The 20,708-nt window shown below is 29.1% G+C and overlaps 1 protein-coding gene across 1 annotated transcript in view; it reads right to left on the bottom strand.

Annotated features, from left to right (window-relative positions):
* LOC105194407 (protein glass) overlaps positions 1 to 20,708 on the bottom strand; it is a 141,501-nt gene that overhangs the window by 33,500 nt on the left and 87,293 nt on the right. The window contains exon 5 of the mRNA XM_026140007.2: positions 7,788 to 8,147. Coding sequence (XP_025995792.1) covers positions 7,788 to 8,147 — 360 coding nt within the window. The remainder of the gene's footprint in view (positions 1 to 7,787; positions 8,148 to 20,708) is intronic.

Raw genomic sequence — 20,708 nt, 5'->3', positions numbered from 1 at the left:
ATCCGCATTTTTGCTAGAATATGTCTTTAAGTTTGTCATACTGCGTTCCAGGCAGGTAAGCTTTGAGTTGGAACTACATGGTGTGAAGGGATAGCATGGTGTGCTCAATTTGCAGCCTTCTTTCTCTAAAATCTGCGCTCTCTGTCGTTTTTCTGCCTCTTATTCCAGAGGGCTGCCAACTGTGAAAAGTTGAAGTATTTCACTTTCTAAAGTCTGTACACCTGATATAACTGTCTTTGTCGGACGTTTTCTATTTTCACTCTGTCTCTTTTCTTGTAGATAGTTACCGCTGTAAATAAATGTTATTAAATACAACACGACACGAAAGACTAACTGCGCTCATTGTAAAAAATTAATAAAAATTAAACAGTTTGTGTAAAATATAAAGATTAATAGTATTTAATAATAAAATAATATTTGAAATAACACTACAAATATAAATATCGTAATAAATTTTACGATAATTTTAATAATAAAAAATAAAGTTCTTAAAAATTTTAAAAACAACCATTGATATACAAGAATTTTTTCCAAAACAAGAAATAAATAGAATTATTAAGTCCACAAATTGTTACAGAATATCAATTTTTTGTAAATAAGAAATTATTGAAAATTGAAGATATTGTTTCATTAAGAATAAAAAGAAAAAAATAGTTGAGATAGTTAAATTAAATAAAATAAAATAATATTCATTGATTTTATGCTTGAGGTATATGTTGCTGTTTTCGAATGAACTGACTAAGACAATCTCTACCGACAAAATGTGTAGAAATAAGTCATTATTTTTTATGCAGGTTTCATGATAAATATAATAATTTATTATACACAATTCTTATATTATACAGTTTTTAGATACACATAATTATTTATTATTTTATACATTTCAAAGTTAAAAAGCTAAGAGCTAAAAGTTCTATTTGATTTTTTTCATTTTTTTCTTGTTTTTGGTGGCGTTCGACACATTGCATATGTTTCCTCCAGCCTTCAATTACTGTAATAATGAAACAAAACATTATTGTTTATTGTATATACCAAGAATTTCGTGGCACATTAAGATAGCAAATTACTATCATCAGTAATCGTTCAATGTTGTTCTTACCTTCTAAATCGACCCTGGTGATTCTACATCTATCATACATTCCTGTATATTCGATGGATCATCAGGGCTGACGAGTAACTCGGAAGACTGCATGTACATTTTCGTGACGGGAAGCGGAAAATCTTCGGCTATGACTTTGAAGTCCATATTACTTTCATTGTCACTAAAATAGAAAACATAAATGTTACTTTGATAATGTTATGCAAAAAAAGGAATGTATTTTTCAGTAATTAATACATCAATTATTATTTATTCATGTTTACCTATTTTCCGTTTTTGGTAACAATAATGTTGGAACTGCACTCGGCAAAAGCGACCGTCTTCGAATGTCCATAGGAGGTCAAATCTTCTTACTTCTCACAAACAAATCTTCTGTGAAGTGTGCTAAGCGTATATTTGCTGAAAATTCAAATGACAGAATAATAGTTAAGTTAACTAACAATTAATAAGTTAACAATTGTCCTAGTTTACATCAAGCACTTGATGTGTGCTATGTAACTTCCTATTAAATTATTTTAATTTCGACAATATGTATAAATGTATACATGATATGTACATTTAAATTATCTTGAAACATATTGCATCAGTTTAATGTACTATTCTTTAAAATTATTGCAAAAGTTAAGATAATTAAATAGAAAGTTGTTGGTTAGTATGTATATCAAGTAATTGGTGTTAGGTTAGGTTGCTCTATTAAGATACGAATATTTACAATATTTTCTATTGGAATAGTATTGGAATGTTGTGTGTGTGCCTGTGTGTGTGTAATACAAATTGTAATGGAAATAATGTCATTACAAAAAATTGGCTAATAATATTTAATAAGACTTACCATTCTTAATATTTTTCGGCATAAAACTCTCTCCGATTCTCTGAATTCAGCCTTCACGCATTACTGCATTTTCCGGAAATCGGAAAAAGCTTACTTGCGCCGGCAAGCACGTTTCGTTGCAATTTTTACACGATTTCACTACACAACGTACCATTTTCACTTTATTTTACAATAAAGTTTAAAAAATAACCTAAAAATACGTGTTGTTACTATGGACGCTATTGGACGCTATGAAGCAAAGGCGCTGAAATTGGAGCAATGACGCTGGCGGCGCTGGTATGACAGAAAAAGACGCAATGCACGCATTCGTACATGTGACAAAGATGCGACCATCTAGGTTCAGCAACTTTCCGACATTAAATATTTCATTTTTTCACAGTTGGCAGCCTTCAGGAATAAGAGACACTTTGCCGTGAAAAGGGGCGTGGTTTAGCCAAATTGAGCACACCATGTTATACTTCCACCATGGTTGGAACTACTGGAGTTCCGTGATCAAAGTTGGATCTTAATCGCATCAGTTTGTTTACCGTTACGAGCGTGTAAATATAGCCGCTCCGCTAGAAGTTTGCATCAAGGAAGAACAGAGAGCTGTGATACGATTTCTTTGGTCGGAAGGAGTGAAAGGTGATACAGAAAGACTAATACAATACGCCGGTTTGCCAGTATTAACTTTTGACCTCGCTGAACCTTTTTTGTCGGTGATAGAACTGTTTGACGGGCGTCCTACTCTCTCTTCGTGTGTCACACTTGTGTGTCTACTTTAAAGTTTTTCGATTTATTCACATACACTTCTACGTGGTAAAGCACTGTCCCCGTATTACGTTGAAAGCCTCCGATGAATTTCAGCGCCTTTCACTTTTTCCAATTAAAGAAATCGTGTCACAGCTCTCTGTTTCTTCTTGGTGCAAACTTCTAGCGGAGCGGCCACATTGACACGCTCGTAATGGTAAACACATTGACGCGATCAAGATCCAGCTTTGATCACGGGACCCCAGTAGTGCCAACTTAAAGCCTGCTTGCCTGAAACGCAGTGTGACAAACTTAAAGACGTGTTCTAACGAAAGTGCGGTTAATTTGTGACTTACCCTCGTAATAATAACGTTTACAATTATAAATATTTAAGAGAAGCTTTACGTAGAGATAAAACTTTTTTATGTATAATAAACCAAAGTATTACTATAAAATAAAAAAAAATGATTTTTAGTTAAAAAATGTATGTGATTCAGATTCAGATTTAATACATTACAGCATAATACTTGTTGAAATATAATAAATGATTTAAATTAAATAAAGTACATCGACCAATATGTAAAAACACAACATTAAACGAAAAGGTTTATAGATTATAGCTAGATCTTATAACGAAACATATAAAAATATCCCTCTTTTGATTTCGATAGGCCTTTAATACGTTATAGTACAGATTAAAATAAGGGACATGTATTTTTTTAATTTTTGTATGATAGTAATATTAAATATGTTCTTTTTATTTTCCAAAAATAATTAAAAACATCTCTACACGCATATGTAGGTAACTTAAGAGGAAATGTAACTTAAGAGGAAGGTAACACTTTATTGCTGAGCTTAAAAAATACACGTCTTTTTGTTACGCGACGTAAGAACGTTCAGCCCGGTAGATTCGTCAAATCCCTGAAACAAGGTCATTATCTCGAGATCCAATGTGGTCTAATCATATTTCGACATCGCTCTATATTGTTCGAGAGTCAATAAACATCGGCACTGTTTATTATGAATTGCATCAACGTCGATGTGACAAGGCTGCGCGAAATAAAATTAAATTCCAGAGATTTGGTTATAATAATAATAGTAATAAAATAATATTGACTTTTTAATTCGCTAAAATCAGTCAAATCTTTTTATCGATATATTACAGTACATAAAATACTTTAGACAATAAAGAACAAATTATGAATAAAAAAATTATTATTTATTGATAACATGTTTTTAAAAAGAATAGAAATCATTTGTGTTAACAATGTACGTAGACAAAATAATACGTCAACAAGTTCCTGTATAGATTATATTAGATTAATCCATTAAAACCTATGACCAAATTTGCGAAGATAGTTAAAAAAATAACATTTGGAAATAAAAGTGGGGCATAAACAAATATTACCGACATAAAGGAAACATTTAAAAGAAATTAATTTTGCGACTAATTGTTATAAATAAATTATTAAAAATTGACTGTAGAGGAAAATATATTGCATCAATTGATCCTTCGGAAAAAATTACTGAAGAAATATATATGACTTTCTTTTTAAAATTATTTATATTTAATGCAAAAAGAAATAAATTATGTAAATAATTAGAATTTGTTTCTGTCTATGCCCAGACCAGTAAAGGTATAGTCAAAAAATAACAATTGAAAATAGGACCGGAAAGTAAAAAAGACATTAATGACATAAAAAGCATGTTGCAAAAATTTATTAATGACATAAAAAGCATGTTGCAACAAATTATAAACTAATTTGTTTGTGCTAATTATAATAATTATAACAATTAAGAAAGTCATATATATTTCTTCAGAAATTTTTCCCGTAGAATCGATTAGAGCAATCAGTTTTTTTCTAGTCAATTTTTAATAAGTTGATTATAACAATTAATTTATAACAATTAAATCAAAATTGATTGTGCTTATTACGTTAATAAGGTTTTTTACCTTTCAACCCATTTCCAATTGTTATTTTTTTACTATCTTCACTGTCTAGGCATGGGCAGGAACAGGTTTTAATTATTTATATAGTGTATAATTTTTTTGCATAAGAAATATGAATGATTGAAAAGTTATACATGTTTTTTTAGTTTTTCGTGAATGTTTTGCGTAGAATTGATTGGCGTAATTAGTTTTTCTCTACACACAATTTTTACTAATTTGTTCGTAACAATTAGTTGCAAAATTGATTTTAAAGAAATGCTTTTTATGTCAGTAATGCTTTTTTATGCTCTAATCCTATTTCCAAATGTTATTTTTTAGTTATTTTTGTTGGCCATGGATTTTAATTGGTTAATCTATGCGGGAACTTCCTGACATATTGTTTTGTCCACGTTATTGACACAAATGACTTCTATTCTTTGCAATTAAAAATAAATTATCAATAATTTCTTTATTCATAACTTGTTTTTTATTACCCAAAGTATTCCATACATATTGTAACATATCGACAAAAAGATTTGATTAATTTTATCGATTAAAAAAGTCACTATCATTTTATTACTTTTATTATTATTACGAAACTCTTATTTCAACAATACCATACCAAAGACGTTTTTAATTATTTTTAGAAAATGGGAATATCGGAACCTAACTTTATCATATACCATTGAATTTGTAATAAAATAAACTTTATTTTGTTTATAAAAAGAAATAAAAATTTTGAAAAAACTAAGTAAAAAAAAGTAAAAAGGAATTAAAAAAAAATTTTTTGTCACTGTTATGAAGTACTCTTCAAACCATTCAACTTTCATTCAGAACGTTTCTTTTAGTTTCGACGATGTACGCTTCGAAAAAAAAACCGATTTTTTTTTAAAAGAGTCTTTTATTCCCTAAAAGTGAGCATAGGCACGTATAAAAAAAAATACGTGTCCTTTATTTTGATTTCTACAACATATTAAAGGATCGTCAAAATCGGAGGGGGACGTTTCTGTATATTTCTTTGATAGTGTTGATATTTATTGTGCGATTTTATATAGGAGAGAGTGGAATCGGACTTAGCTGCAGTTTTTGATCTCTATAAGATGCAAATAAAGTCCGATCGTAAAACTGGAGGTACGATTAAAAAGATAATTTAATTTCCTTTATTTTTGCTTCAGACCATTTTGAAGTATCTCTCATCTGTGTTGAACTATAACGGAAAATGTAAAGACGCTTTCTCCGGTCCGATTTGGAACTACTAGTTCGAAATCAGACCACTCTCTGGTCCAAATCGGACTCTCCCATTTTTATCAACTTTTCAATAGAATGTCAAAAGATTATAATGTATTTTTGTTTAGTATTGAATGAAAACGAGCATTTGACAGTAAAAAATAAAAATTTTATTTAATAAACATGTTAGTAACAGTTTATATAGTTAGGCGTTTCCCGGTCATATTATGACATTGTTATTATACAATTAGAGTTGAAATTAATAAAATTCAGTTATTCCGAGTTTGATGACTCATAATATTTTACTAATTTACATTTCTACATAACATTTCTAGGACTAGATTTGGTCGGCCAAGTGTTATGATCAAGTTACAATTTCGACGTAAAAGTCCGATTTGGACACGAGTCCTTTTGAACTTTGAAACAATTTTTACAACAAACCGCAAAAGAGATCACAAAATGATTGATATTTTTTAATTCTCTATTTTTTAATTATCTTAAATCAATTATCTTTTAAATTTTTAACACTTTTTAAATAATTATTTTACAAAAATTTTTTTTTTTTTAATTTTTGCATAATGGCTGAAAATACATATTCGCGTCTATTCTGTAAATGTTATGACGGAGAACTGTCAAACTGCTATCACATGTTCGGTGTCTTATAAGAACTTTATATTATAAATGACACGCAAATCTGCTTAACCGTATTTATTTAAATTAAAGAGGTCCGATTTGGAACACGGTTCAATTTATCCTACTTTCCCCTATCGTTTGAAGACCGAAAAGTTATTTGGTGCGTATTTTCGTGAACTAGAAAGAGTATATAAAATCATATAATAAATATCAGCAGTAAGACCAAGCTATGTCCTATAAAAGGCTTTTCGTTTAATAGTAAATTAATTCTTAAAATAATCAATTCAAAAGTTTTTATTTTAAAGATATTTAAATAAATTATTTAAAACATTTAAATAAATATTGAATTAAATACTTGTTTAATTTCACATTTTACTAAAATTATGAAAATATACATTTCTAAGTTGAAGAAATAATGTAGCATATTTGTAAGAAACTTATTGTTCAGAGATTCCAGGTTCAAATTCCATTAGGATAAACATGTTTTTCTAAGATGATATATATGTATGTCATATCGATAATATTCAAAATCAATTTAAATATCTATCTAAATTTAAGTAAAATCTATATTGTACATTAATGTCTTATAATACAATTTTTATAATCTTTAATAGATAATTCCAAAATTTTAACATTTTTTTTATTTTTATCTTATGAATCATTATTTATTTAAAAAAAGAAAATACTGTAATATATATGCACTATATTATGAAAAATGTGTTTTATAAATTATATATGATTTATTTAAATTTTTTTTCAAATTAGTGTTATTAGAAATTCATTAGTTTGTAAAAAAAATTATTTACATTTTAGTAAACGTTGACTATATTGCATAAAATAGTTTTTATAATTTGTAAATAATTTAATTAAAAGGAAAATTATATTTATCAAATAAATATAATAAGCGTATAATTTACGCTTTTATTTCTTAAGAAAACGTTTTTACAGACAGTAAACACATGGTTTACTAAGATTAAGAATTTTATTTTTTTTCAAAAAATTTTTTCTCAGTGTACGTAATAATTGTATTACTTTTTGACATATTCTTTTTTTTGTTTAAATTAATACAAAAATTTGAATGGACCGTTTGAGGCATATGACATACGTTAAACTTAACATATATTTTCCAATCGTGCATAATACTGTATTTATTACTGTACTATTACTATAATTTCTTTCTAAAAAAATGAAACAAAATAGAATCGAATAGAATAGAATAACTAAATATCTCTTTCCTTCTATTTCTTCTTTCATTCAAATCCAACAAGTACTAAATTTTTTTTTCCAACATTTTTCATCCTATCAATATTTTCACAAGATATTCCGGATGTACCGACCTGAACGGCTTCTCTCCAGAATGGGTGCGTAAGTGAGTTTTGAGAGTACTAGGTCTGGCATAGGATTTGCCACATATCCTGCATAGATTGGGTCTGCCATTATCTTCGGGAGCGATGTTACCGGCGGCTGGACCCGTAGTGTTTATACAGATTGTATGTTCACCCCCGAGCTGCAATCGACCCCCACTGTGATGTGGCTGGGGATGGGAATGGGGATGACTGATCAGACCGCTATTGGCCGGCGCGCCTTGATTTACTCTTGCAGTCGTTTGTGCCGCCACCTCTACCGGATTGCCGTACTGAGGGGCGGGACTAAGGAGAGGTTCCACGCCCCACGTTGAGGAATAACTTTGTTCGTATCTAGATATGCACATAAAGATAAAAGTATGAAGATATAATAAAAAGGGCTAAGATAGAATCAAATAACTGTACTTTGCAGGGAAAGCAAGTCTTTGCAGAAGATAAGATGGCAATTACTATTGCGAAATAAACGTTCTTACAGAATTAATGATAATTGAGATAATTTTAAAGATTATAATGATAAAAATTCTGAAATAAGCAAAAGTTTTATTTTTTTCTTAATATTTTTAATAATCAAATACAGTCTTGTGATTATAAATGTAAAGCACTTTCAATTTCAAACACGATCCCTATATAGAATATGACATCCAATTATGAAGTTCATTAAACTTTCATAACTCCATAGGACATGTATTTTCATGGTGAAAGTTAGATAAACGTGTACTAAAAATCCATTAAATCTCTGTGGTAAACGTTAAATATCTAATATGAATATATAATACATTTATACATTTATATATACAGGGTTGGAAACATTATCTTAAAAAACGTGTTACCGTTACTGTAATTTTTTGTAAAAAGTAACTTATTACCGTTACTCGTTACTGATTCTATAAAATAACGTCTTCCCATTACCGTTACTTTGAAAATAACAATTTGTTCCTTTTTTGTTAATGCTAAAGTATTAAGTTATTAGATTTTCAAATTATATTATTTAATAGTCAATATTATATGAAATAATAAATATTAAAACTTTAAATTCTCTAAACTATAATTACATAAAACACAGATTTCCTTATATCTATTAAATAAATTTAATAAATTTAATACATTTAATTTATTTAAAAATTTTTCCAATTTTTTATATTAATATCTTATATATTTTTTAATATTTTCATACTATATAATTTTTATAAAAATTTAGATTGAATATTGTTTTTAGATTTTAAATCTCGTCATATTTTAAATCTTAAAATTAAATGCAAATTCTTTCAACAATATATATATATATAAATATATATATATATATATATATATATATATATATATATATATATTAGGGTGGTCCTTATTTTGGATATTTCCGAATTTTTATGCTCCCAGGGGGTTAAACGCATCCAAATTAATAAAAAAAATTCCCTAAAAATTTGAGCTCTTAATATCAACTCTAAGATAGTCCGCATGACAGCCTAAGTTTCTTAAGGCTGCTTCATTTATATCATCGAAGTCACTCCAGTTTTTTAAACGGTTTTAAATAAGTAGAGATTTTTTGAACATAAGTCCATCAGAATGGAATAAAAACGAATATTTTAACGAGGGTTTAATGTTGATTAAAAGTTTAAAGGTTGTTAATGACGAAGCGTGCAGTTAAATTAATTGAAGGTTATCATGGTATATTAAGTAAAAACCAGAGCAACAACAGTTTATAGTCCAATTATTATCAGAATATAATCAAAATTATTCTGATACTCGAAAAGTTCAAGTGTTGAAAATATGAAAGTAGGTTCATAAAGGTCATCAAAGCGTAAAACAAAACACTTTTATATTATTTTCCCTTCTTTAAAATTTCCTATTTTTTGGTATAAATAGATTTTCAGTTTTTTTCAATCTATAAAAAATATGTATTGGTCACAATATCAACAAATAATTTTTGTTTCTTATGTGCAATAATAAAGTTTTAAGATAATGGAAATACATAAAATTTGTAACCTTCAAGAAATATGTAATATATTTTATGGTACAACTGTTTATTTTGTAAATATACTTGAAAACATTGATTTTATTTTAATTGAACTTTGACTTTGAATAACTTTTAAACCAGTAGACTTACTAAAAAATCATAAGACCTTTTCTGTAGAGCGTTAAATTCTCTACAAAAACATTTACTTCTCATAATTTTAGGATCATTCGTAAAGGACATATTAAATTTCGAAGAATAAAAGAAGTTTTTTACATGTTATTTCCATAAGAAACTTAGGCTGTCATGCGGACTATCTTAGAGTTGATATTAAGAGCTCAAACTTTTAAGGAATTTGTATTTATTAATTTGGAAGCGTTTAAACCCCTGGGAGCATAAAAATTCGAAAATATCCAAAATAAGGACCACCTTTATATATATATATATATATATATATATATATATATATATATATATATATATATATATATATATATATATTTAAAGAAATTTTAAATTCTTATACAAAATTTATAAGTATCCCGTACAATGTTTATGTAAAAAAAACATCAATCAATTAAATTTTTGTCAGGAAACTATAATATACTAAAAATTAAAAAAAATTTATCAATGTTCTTTCCATTCAAATCGTGTGGAGATCATTCAAATTGCTTTAATAACAATGGGGAAAACACGTATTCATTGCGTGATGAAAAAACATTCCATGTACTTAAGAATATGATACTTTCACTGATCTCATTACAATTGCGATTCGTAATCACAATTGAATGATTGTGATTGATTATGAGTGATGATTAATTAAACATCATTGATCAAAAAGTCAACTTTAAACTAATTTAATACTTAACTATATATTTAAGAACATTTTCTAATTGTATATATATTGGGCAATATTTTGATTTTGTAAAATGTATTGCTATTTGATTTGGATAAAAATCCTATACAGCGCAGAGAGATTGCAGGAACATTGCAGAATGATTTCATTAAAACATTGTAATATTGCATTTTGCAAAACATTGTTGCAACATTGCTGGAAGATTGCAGCAACATTAAGATATCTGCTTTTTGAAATATTGCATTAAAACATCCCATTTTTCTAAAATATTCACATAAATATTATTACAACACATAATTCCAAAGAACAAAACAATATTTGTGTAACATTAAAAAAAAACATTTTTTGCTAAAAAATTTCGGAAATCTTTTTCAGAAATTTCCAAGCGGTCACCGATTCAAGTCGCGACTTTGGTGAACGTTGCTTGACTTCCGTGATCGCTGCGAATTGATCCCTCATGATGACCTGTGAACACTTTATGCTGATATGTATATATACAACTGGTAGATCAGGTCAATATACGAGAGATCTTTGGAACGTAATATGCTAACACTGAGCTAATCGTACACTTGCGATATCGTTAATAAAAAGTTATATTTGAAGTAAAGCTGATATGAATAGGAAGAAACTTATGTGTTGAGTATCGCACAAACACTTTCACTAGCCTCACCTTTGACTGTTTAGCTTTAAATATTTTAAAAATAAACTATATATAATCTATATAAATAATTAAAATCTGTTCTTGCCCAAAACAGTAAAGATAGTAAAAAAATATCAATTAAAAATAGTACTAGAGCAAGAAAAAACATTAACGTAAAAAGCACGTTACAAAAATCTATTTTGCAATTGTTATAAACTAATTAACTACTAAACTGACTGTAGAGGAAAATTGGTTGCGCCAATCGATTCTACGGGAAAAATTACTAAAAAAAACGGATATGATGCTTTCTTAATTGTTATAGTTGTTATAATTGTTATAAACAAATTAGTTGCAAAATTGATTTTTTGCAACGTGTTTTTTATGTCAATAATGTTTTTTCACGTTCCGGTCCTATTTCCAATTGTTATTTTTTTTTATCTTTATGCTGGTCTGGGGGTCAATCATGTAATTTCACGTGGAACTTTTCACGTTTCATTTTTCACTTTTCATTTTTTCATTTTTCATTCATAGAGAGTTCACGTGAATCTTTTCACGCACAGCGATTATGTTATGGATAATGCGCGGAAGTTTAGGTTGCGTTCCGAAATTCACCTTTAGAGGCTCGAATCTGTCATCGCAACTATCAAGCTGTCGTGAAAAAGGTTTCTACCTGCTTTTATAGTATAACTTTTACTATAAAAATTTAATTATATAAAAAAAGAAATTGTAAAAAAATATATTCATAAATAAATAGCAATATTTCTTAGTTACATTGCATAAACTTATTTTACAAATATAATATATATTACATTTATTTTTGATGATCCATATATTGTAACAACTATTTTATTACGTAGTAATTTAATTCTAAAAATTACATTGTAATTTAATACAAACATTGTTTTTCAAAATTAACTTTAATTTAGTTTTATATTTATGCAAATTTTAAAGTAAATTAATTTCATTAGTCATTAAATTTAACTTTGTTTAATTAAAAAATATTGAATAATTTAGAATACAGATCTTTATCAAAACTGAATTCTCCGCTCATACATGTATTTTCCAAATTTATAAGTTATAAACACTTACATGATTGATTAATACTCTATTTCACAAGACACCTTTCTTGTGTGTCATCTATCATTGTGTATCAAAACACGTTAAAGTATATTTTTATCTAAATTTGCATTTGATGAAGCCTCATTTTATATAATTATCAAAATATCAACTTGTCAAATATAAATATCAAACCTAATTATATCACAAAAGCATTATTTTTATTTACGTATTAGCTTATCCTGTTAACGCAATGCAATATCAGAAAAGTTAACCCCTTCAATAATACCTCTTCAAACTGTTACCACACTGTTACCACACTTTTATTCTAATTTCGAAATAGGTATGTACATACAATTTATTAATTCCCTAAATTTTCACCTTTCCGCTATCACGGCTGACGGCGAAAAAGTTCACGTGAAAAAGTTCATATTTCCGCTCATGAGTGAGTTACATGATCCCATGGAATCGTACATGATCGTGCAGTTCACGTGAAATTTTTTACTTTTCACGTTCCCGCCCTAGGGAAAATGTTACATGATCGACCCCCTGGTTGTGAGCTTGAATGGTTGAAAACGAAAAGTAATTCTTTCTCTGTAAAAAAAATAATTTTTTTAGATTTACGAAATAATTTAGTTAAATGTTGCCTATTAAAAAAAAGAAATTTTTATTAAAACATATTTTTTAAGTATACTGATTAGTAATAAACATCAAAATAACCTCATTTTTAAATTGATATAAAGGTTTTACAAACATCATACATCTGTTATTTCTACTCAACTTCAATATTTGCAGTTGTATAAACGTTTAAAAACCTGAAATTATGACTCAAAAATCAAGTTAAAGTATACGGAGTCGTATAAATGTTTCAAAATGCCATAAATATTGCAAATGACTAACCTAATTTATAAAGAATCGTAAAGACGTTTCAAAAACTTGTAATGAATGCTACAAGACAGCTAACATACAATGAAGTTGTATAGACGTTATAAACTTTTAAAATAGATATTATATAACAATTAATTTGTATGGAGTCATACAGACGTTATACAAACTTTAAACAAATACATATATATAGACTAATTTTTACGTAGTCATATAGATGTTTTATATGAAAACTACAAATAGTTGTATAATCGGTATTAACTTTTTAGTCGTACAATTTTTTAGTACAATTTTTCATATCATGTACAAACGTTTTATAGAGTAATAAAAACTTTTTTATAACCTTGATCTTCTTGGGACATTTTTAATGGCGCTAATACGTCAATATATAATAGATAACAATTGTTATAAAGCATTTTTACTTTTGAGTACTTCTAAATTTTTTCAAGGTACATGTTAGCACTTAATTACACATATTTCCTCATTGTTTTTAAACTTGAGCGTATTATCTCACAAATGTATGTACACTCGAATATGTTTTTGATATTTAATTTGTTATTCAGTTCTATACTTGTCGAGATATACAGAGTTAAACAATAATCATACAGTACACTAATATTGTATCAAACGTTAATATCGTATACGAAATTAGTCTGTGGATGAAAAAAAACTCGATTCACATCTCAATGAATTAACAATATTTTTAAAATGCTTTTAAAACAATGTTTATATTTAATTTAGTTATTATATTATATTGATTTTTTTTAGATGTATTCTTATTTGAACGAATAATAGAAAAGGTATTTCAGATACTATTTCGCATTTGAAAAAATCACTAAAAAAACTATAATTTTATATGTTACATAATATGCTTCAATTATGTATGTTTCATCTTTTCGATAATATACATATATTGATCTGATCTATCAGTGACATACATGTGATTAACATAAAGTGTTCACTGATCATCACTAGGAATCAGTTCGCAGAAGTCGCAGAAGTCAAGCAACGTTTGGTCTTGTTACGACTTGGATGGGTACCGCTTGGAGAAATTTCTAAAAAAATTCTCCGAAAGAGGATCTTTTTTCATTACAAAAAATGTTTTTTAAAATATTGTTACAAAAAATATTGTTTTGCATTTGATTATGTGGTGTAATCATAATAATATTTACATGAATATTTCAAAGAAATTTTTTTATACGTTGAATAGATATTGAATCAATATGGAATTAATGTTGAATTACAATGTCTATAAAATATTGATACAGGGGATATTAGACATTGCTGCAATATTTCATCAATATTATATCAATATTTTGCAGTGTTGCTGCAACATTCTCAATCTTGCGATTCAATGTTGCTGAGATATTGATACAATATTAAGGTGCTGTGTGGGTTATGTTTGTTGTTTAATGTTAAATATGTTAAAATGATTTTTCTAATGATATCTTTAAAGTTTTTAAGCGCAAAAAAATTTCAAATTAAAAAAATTCTAAACGGTGGAAAAATAAAAATGTATAATTTTATAACTACATACTATGTGTTTTTTTTAATTATATCAATTTTTTGAAAATTAATTTTGAGTTAACCATATTATCATCAATTTTTTTCTTCCATCAATTATTCAGTGTATCAATTTTTTATAAATTATGTCCTGAGTAATCAATATTTCATTACTTTTAGTCTATAATCTGTTAAACATCACTTTAACGTATATAATCGTTCAAGTTTCAGTATAAAATATTAATTATAAACAAAGTTATGCAGTAAAATAAAAATAGGTGCCATATTACTCTCTTTTCTTCTACGTATTCGTTTACATCAGAAATATATTATATGTATTATATATGTATATTTCTTATTAGATACATATTTCTGATATATTAATTTTCAAGTTTTTTATTAATTCCAAATTTTTAATTAACTTCACAACTGCATTTAAATCTTTCTAGGTAGAACACAAAATTATAGTAATATTATAATGATGTCATTATGATCTTATTTATCATTTATACGTCAACAAATGTTATCTTTGTGACATTATCACAGATAAATAAATGAGTGACTTTTGATATTATTATGACTTCTGTCTTCTACCTGGTTTACAATATTATACATTATGTTTTAATTCAGTCATAGTTAAATTAAAACTTTATATGTAAGTACATTTTATGTAAATATAATATAAAGCTTTTAACAAAAGATAAATGTAATGAACTGAAGATACAAAATTTTGATAGACTCCCACTAGAAATTCAGTACATATGTCCATTAGACCTTTATTAGATGTTTTCATAGATGTTTATTAGATATTAGGTGGATCAATAAAAGGTTCATGGAACGTATATAAATACCGATGTTACACGGTGTTTGCTGTAATCGATATAAAATTTTATAGATAATTATCTAGATAAGAAAATAGCTTTATCTTATCTTTATCTTGATTATTAGAATGTATATTAGAATGTATTAAAGAATGCATATCTTTATCTTTATCTGTTGTAAAAGAAGTGTCTTATCTTTTTAAATTATCTAAATTAAAATGAATAACGAGTATAAAGTATTGTTTTTAGCCTCTAGCTCTAATAAATTATCATTTATCCTAACAGGACAAATGACAAATAGGCTTTTAAATATTGCTAACAGGAGAATTTTTGAAATTATAACAATAGGTAGCACAAATCAGAAAATATTTTAATGTAAAAATTTATTCAAAACTAAGTGGTTTAAAAACTGTTAGATTATATGGTTCAAAACTATTACACTAATTATTCAAGAGTCACTTTTGAGAATAATACTATTTATTTTAATTAAATGTGTACCATTACAATTGAGATTTGACAACGTAATGATAACGATAATCTTGGCAACGGTTACAAAGAAGTGTATCTTAACGCTAACATTCGTCCGCTACATTCGTCATTTAAAATACTTTTAACTTCAGTTATATAAACTCATTTGATTATATTACTAACACCCCCTCTTAATCTAGTGAGTAAAATACAATTTAATTTATTTTGCTTTTTCACATAAATCTAAATTTTAATTGCAGAATTTATGTTTGGTTCCATTTAAAATTTTTGTAAACATGTCAGCAATCATCTTATCAGTCGACATGTATTTAAGTCTTATTTCATTTTTTTCTAATGTTTCTTTGATAACATGATATTTAATTTCAATATGTTTAATTTTATTGTGAAAGACTGGATTATTTGCCAATTTCTGAGCGCTTTGATTACCATTAAATAGCATTATTGGCTTCCCAGCATACACAGAAAATAATAGTTATATAACTTGTGTGTGTCACGTTATATAACGATTTTTTACATTCTAGCAATATTATAGTTATGTAAAACTGAATTCTTGATATTACAACATCATAACTTATAACAGTCATATAACTGCTATTTATTAGGTTTATATAACAAACATTTTATTTTAATAATATAACTGTTATAAAACTGAATTATTAATATGACTCCTGTATAACAAATATGATACAACTGTTATGTAACTGTTATTTTTCTTGTGAGTGGGAAATTACAACTAACATGGATATTACATGTAACGCGCATGTTATATTGCGTGTTACTTCCGATTTTATTCTATTAACATTACTGTTATGCAACTGTGTTTGCTCGGTTATTACAATTATTTAATTCAATTAACAAACCCTTTAAATGTAAAGCTTTTTTTGCTGACTCAGGAATTGCAACATACTCCGCCTCCGTACAGTCCGTACTAGATAAAGCTAGACTAACGCAGCATTGTTTTTGAGCTTCCCAAGATATAGGTCCATTTGCAAACATAAATGCATAACCAATATAGGATTTACGTTCATTCAAATTGTTTGCCCGATCAGCATCTAAATAGTCTATCAATAATATGTTATTATTCCTTTTGTAAGTTAATGAAAAATTAATTATTTCTTTTAATATCTTAATATTCTTTTGGCTGTTTTCCAATGCTGATCAGTGTATTTTATATTAAATTGACTAATTAGAAGACTAATTGCATACGCGATATCTGGTCTTGTGTTTACGGCTAAATACATTAGAGCCCTTATCAGTTGCTGATATGATGCATCATTATTTAATTTACTATTAGAATCAAATTTTAAATTGATTTTCAGAGGAGTTGATACTCCCTCTACAAAAAAAACTTGTGGCACTATTGAAACGACAACTACTAAATAACTATTAGTACGTACTATATCAATAGTAATTTTGCGCACTGTTAGAATTCGTACTAGTAGTGTAAATTAATACTATTGATACAGTGTACATTAGCAATGTGCGCACTAATTATTCAATAGTGACTTCAATAGTGACACAAGTTTTTTTTCCATACAGGCTGTTAATACAATGTTATTTTATTAAATTACTTTTTACATTCTCCTACGACCTGATAACGTGATAAATATTTCTTTTTTTGTGTCACGAAAGAAGAGACAGTTAAGCTAAGCTGTACAATAACAGAAATAATTTTCAGAAAAACTCAGTCAATTTTGGAAAAAAACATCTAAAATTTTTCAGTTATTTTCTGAAATAATTGAATGAGGATTCTGCAAATAATTCAGTCTTTGTAGACATAAAACTTCCTGGAAATTTCATTTTTTATCTGACTTTTTCTAAAAAAAAGTTTTAATTCGTATAAATAAACTTAAAAAGTCTAAGAAAATTTTGAACTTTTCATAAAAATGGTGAAAAATAATATAAAAAATTCTAAGAAGTATTGACTTAATAATACTATTCAGCAGTGATGAACAACAATACACCAATAGTAGTCATTAATGTCTTCTCCATGCAATCCTTCTCTATCTTTTCATATAATGTACGTAAGATATCCTCATGGTTGGCAAAATTACTTTATAAAAATATCTCGTTATCGTTACCGTTCTTTTCTCTAAAAAGTAACTCGTTACCGTTAATCGTTACTGATTGTTACGTCCGCGGATTCGCGAGGGTTGCGATCCCGGGACGTAGATCTGGTTCGTTGGTTAGTTTTGGTGTTAAGGCAGCTGTCACCAGTCGCGGCTCCGAATCGTGTGATAACACGGCCAGATACGCGACAAATTCCTTGTATGGGAAATAGGAGGTATTGTAGGAAGATATATTATTAGTAGGTTTAAAAAATGTAGTAGCGTTTTATTAACGCTACTGGAGGAGTAGCGTGCGTGCTCGAGCTTGGCGTGGGATTAAATGAATGACAGAGCGTGTAATGGTTAAACTGAATCTGTATTTTCGTAATTAGAGAATAGTAGGAGGTTACATATGGGGGCTACAGGTAAAACGTCATCTTGCGAAAGAAGCGCTTTCTGCCGCCGGCGTACGCGCGGTGTGCCCTACGTTTGCCCATATGTGCTTCAAACGAGGCATGGTAGAGTTAATATGGGAGAAGGATTGCCACGTGAATGCGTAAATGAGCGGGTAACTTACCGATCTTCCGAATGGACGATTTTAACGACTTTAACGCGAGAGAGAGAGAGAGAGAGAGAGAGAGAGAGAGAGAGAGAGAGAGAGAGAGAGAGAGAGCTCAGTATAAAAGATCTACGAGATTTAGAAAAATAAATTAGTGATCGAGTATATGTTACGAATGACGAATCCACTGGGTCGGAGTGGTCACCCGTTAGAACGCCTCCCTTAAAGGTGGAAATTATATGGAAGAAGAGGGGACGGTGAAAGCGTCGAGGAGTCGCGTTAGCGAATCTTCCTCGACGGGTTGGGAAGGGAAGAAGGACGGTGTCGAAGAGTCGCGTTAGCGAGTCTTCTTTGACGCCGCAGGAAAGAGAGAGAGAGAGGAGACGTCGAAGAGTCGCGTTAGCGAGTCTTCTTCGACGCCGTAGGAGAGGGAGGGAGGCAGAGAAACGAGTGAGGCCACATTCTAGCTAGTGCTAGGGGAGGTTCAACCCTCAGGATCTCTGGTGGAAAGGAGGGAGAGGAAAAGAGGCGATCCGACCGGGGCCACCCCGAAGACCAACGTCTTCGTCAGGAGTAAAACCCTCCCGTCGCTGAGATCGTACCTGGAGGTCTGAACGTTGGTGGTCGCCGATGGCAGCGAATCTCACTCGACCAACAAGACTGATCTGATCTTCGAGCTCCGATTTCGCTCCTTATATAGGCAAGGATATGGGCAAGAGGTGTCGCGGGACGATTCCTTAGGTTCGCGGAAAATTCGGAGCGATAGTTTTTCGTAACGTGTGGCCCTTAGAAGCCCGCCCCGTTCCGCGACCGCGCGGCTTGCGCCTATATCGCGCGAGCGCTTGTAGACTTCTCCGGGGACCGCGACTCGCGGGGGCCGACGCGAAATCCAGTGCTCAGAAAATTAATAGAATTTAATAGAATGTATATTAGAATTGAGAGTGTGCGAGGCGATAGCGCCAAGCACATGCAATAGTTTTACGTATAAAAAGTTAAGGTTTAATTATCGTTCGTAGGAGATTAACTGATTCAAAATTATTTGGCATTTTTATTGGCCGTGATTTTAGAGTTGTTTCAATCTGAGTTGCTTGGTGCAGCAGTGGGAAGTGTCCATGAGTGGATCACGCTTAGATAATAATAAATTTGCCATTCTTAATATTTCGTATTAAATTGGAAAGATGAATAGAATTCCAACGCGCGGAGCTTGGTGGTATCAGAGGGGGTCGCGAGCCGAGGGGTCGGCGCGCTCGATGTTTGTCTCGCGCCGATGGACGCTCGCGGGTGTTGCGCGTCGAGGGGGCGGCACGATGTAGCCAAGCCGTATGAGATTTGAAATCGAGCGATATCGACTGATGCCGGATTTATCTAATTGATCGGAGGATGTTTCCGGATTCTGATTAGGTTATTATTAGTACGGATGGCGCGGAAAAATAAAAATTTTCTCGCCAGACGTAACACTGATGTTAAAAAGTAACTCGTTACCGTTAGTTACTCAAAAATTAACGAATCGTTACTATTTTCGTTATTTTTTTTACATTAATAACATATATACAAATTTCTGAGATAAATATAAATAGAATTTTTTTATCTTCTAAAGAAATAAGGTTCAAAATATACAATTATACTAAATACACGTATAATTTTAAGTCAACGTTTTTTTATTGTATGTACTAATGTCACACATATTTGTATCTAATATAACCACAGATAGTTTAGCTTTGATTGCATTTTTGCATCAAACTTCACCTAAAAAAATCTGTTAATTATTTTTAAAAGAAGTTGATGTTCTATAAAATCATCATTAAAATGACCTCTTTCCGGTGTTAATACAGTATCTCTCACACTGAATAGTCTTTCTACACTTGCACTATTTGGGAATGTAGTATTGTATTTAATAAAAAGTGATTTAACTTTTGGATAATTATTTAGCATCTCAATATTAGAATTATTTCAACATAAAAATTATTTGCTGTCGTCGGATTGCTATCATCTAGCAAATTAATGCACTCCATCTATACAAAGTGACGATAAAAGTAACTACTTAAATTGTTACAATTACCGACAAAATGTAACTCATTATCGTTAC

This window comes from Solenopsis invicta, chromosome 10 (assembly GCF_016802725.1).
Source record: "Solenopsis invicta isolate M01_SB chromosome 10, UNIL_Sinv_3.0, whole genome shotgun sequence".
Classification (NCBI taxonomy): Eukaryota; Metazoa; Arthropoda; class Insecta; order Hymenoptera; family Formicidae; genus Solenopsis; species Solenopsis invicta.
This window is presented reverse-complemented; position numbering and strand designations above follow the sequence as displayed.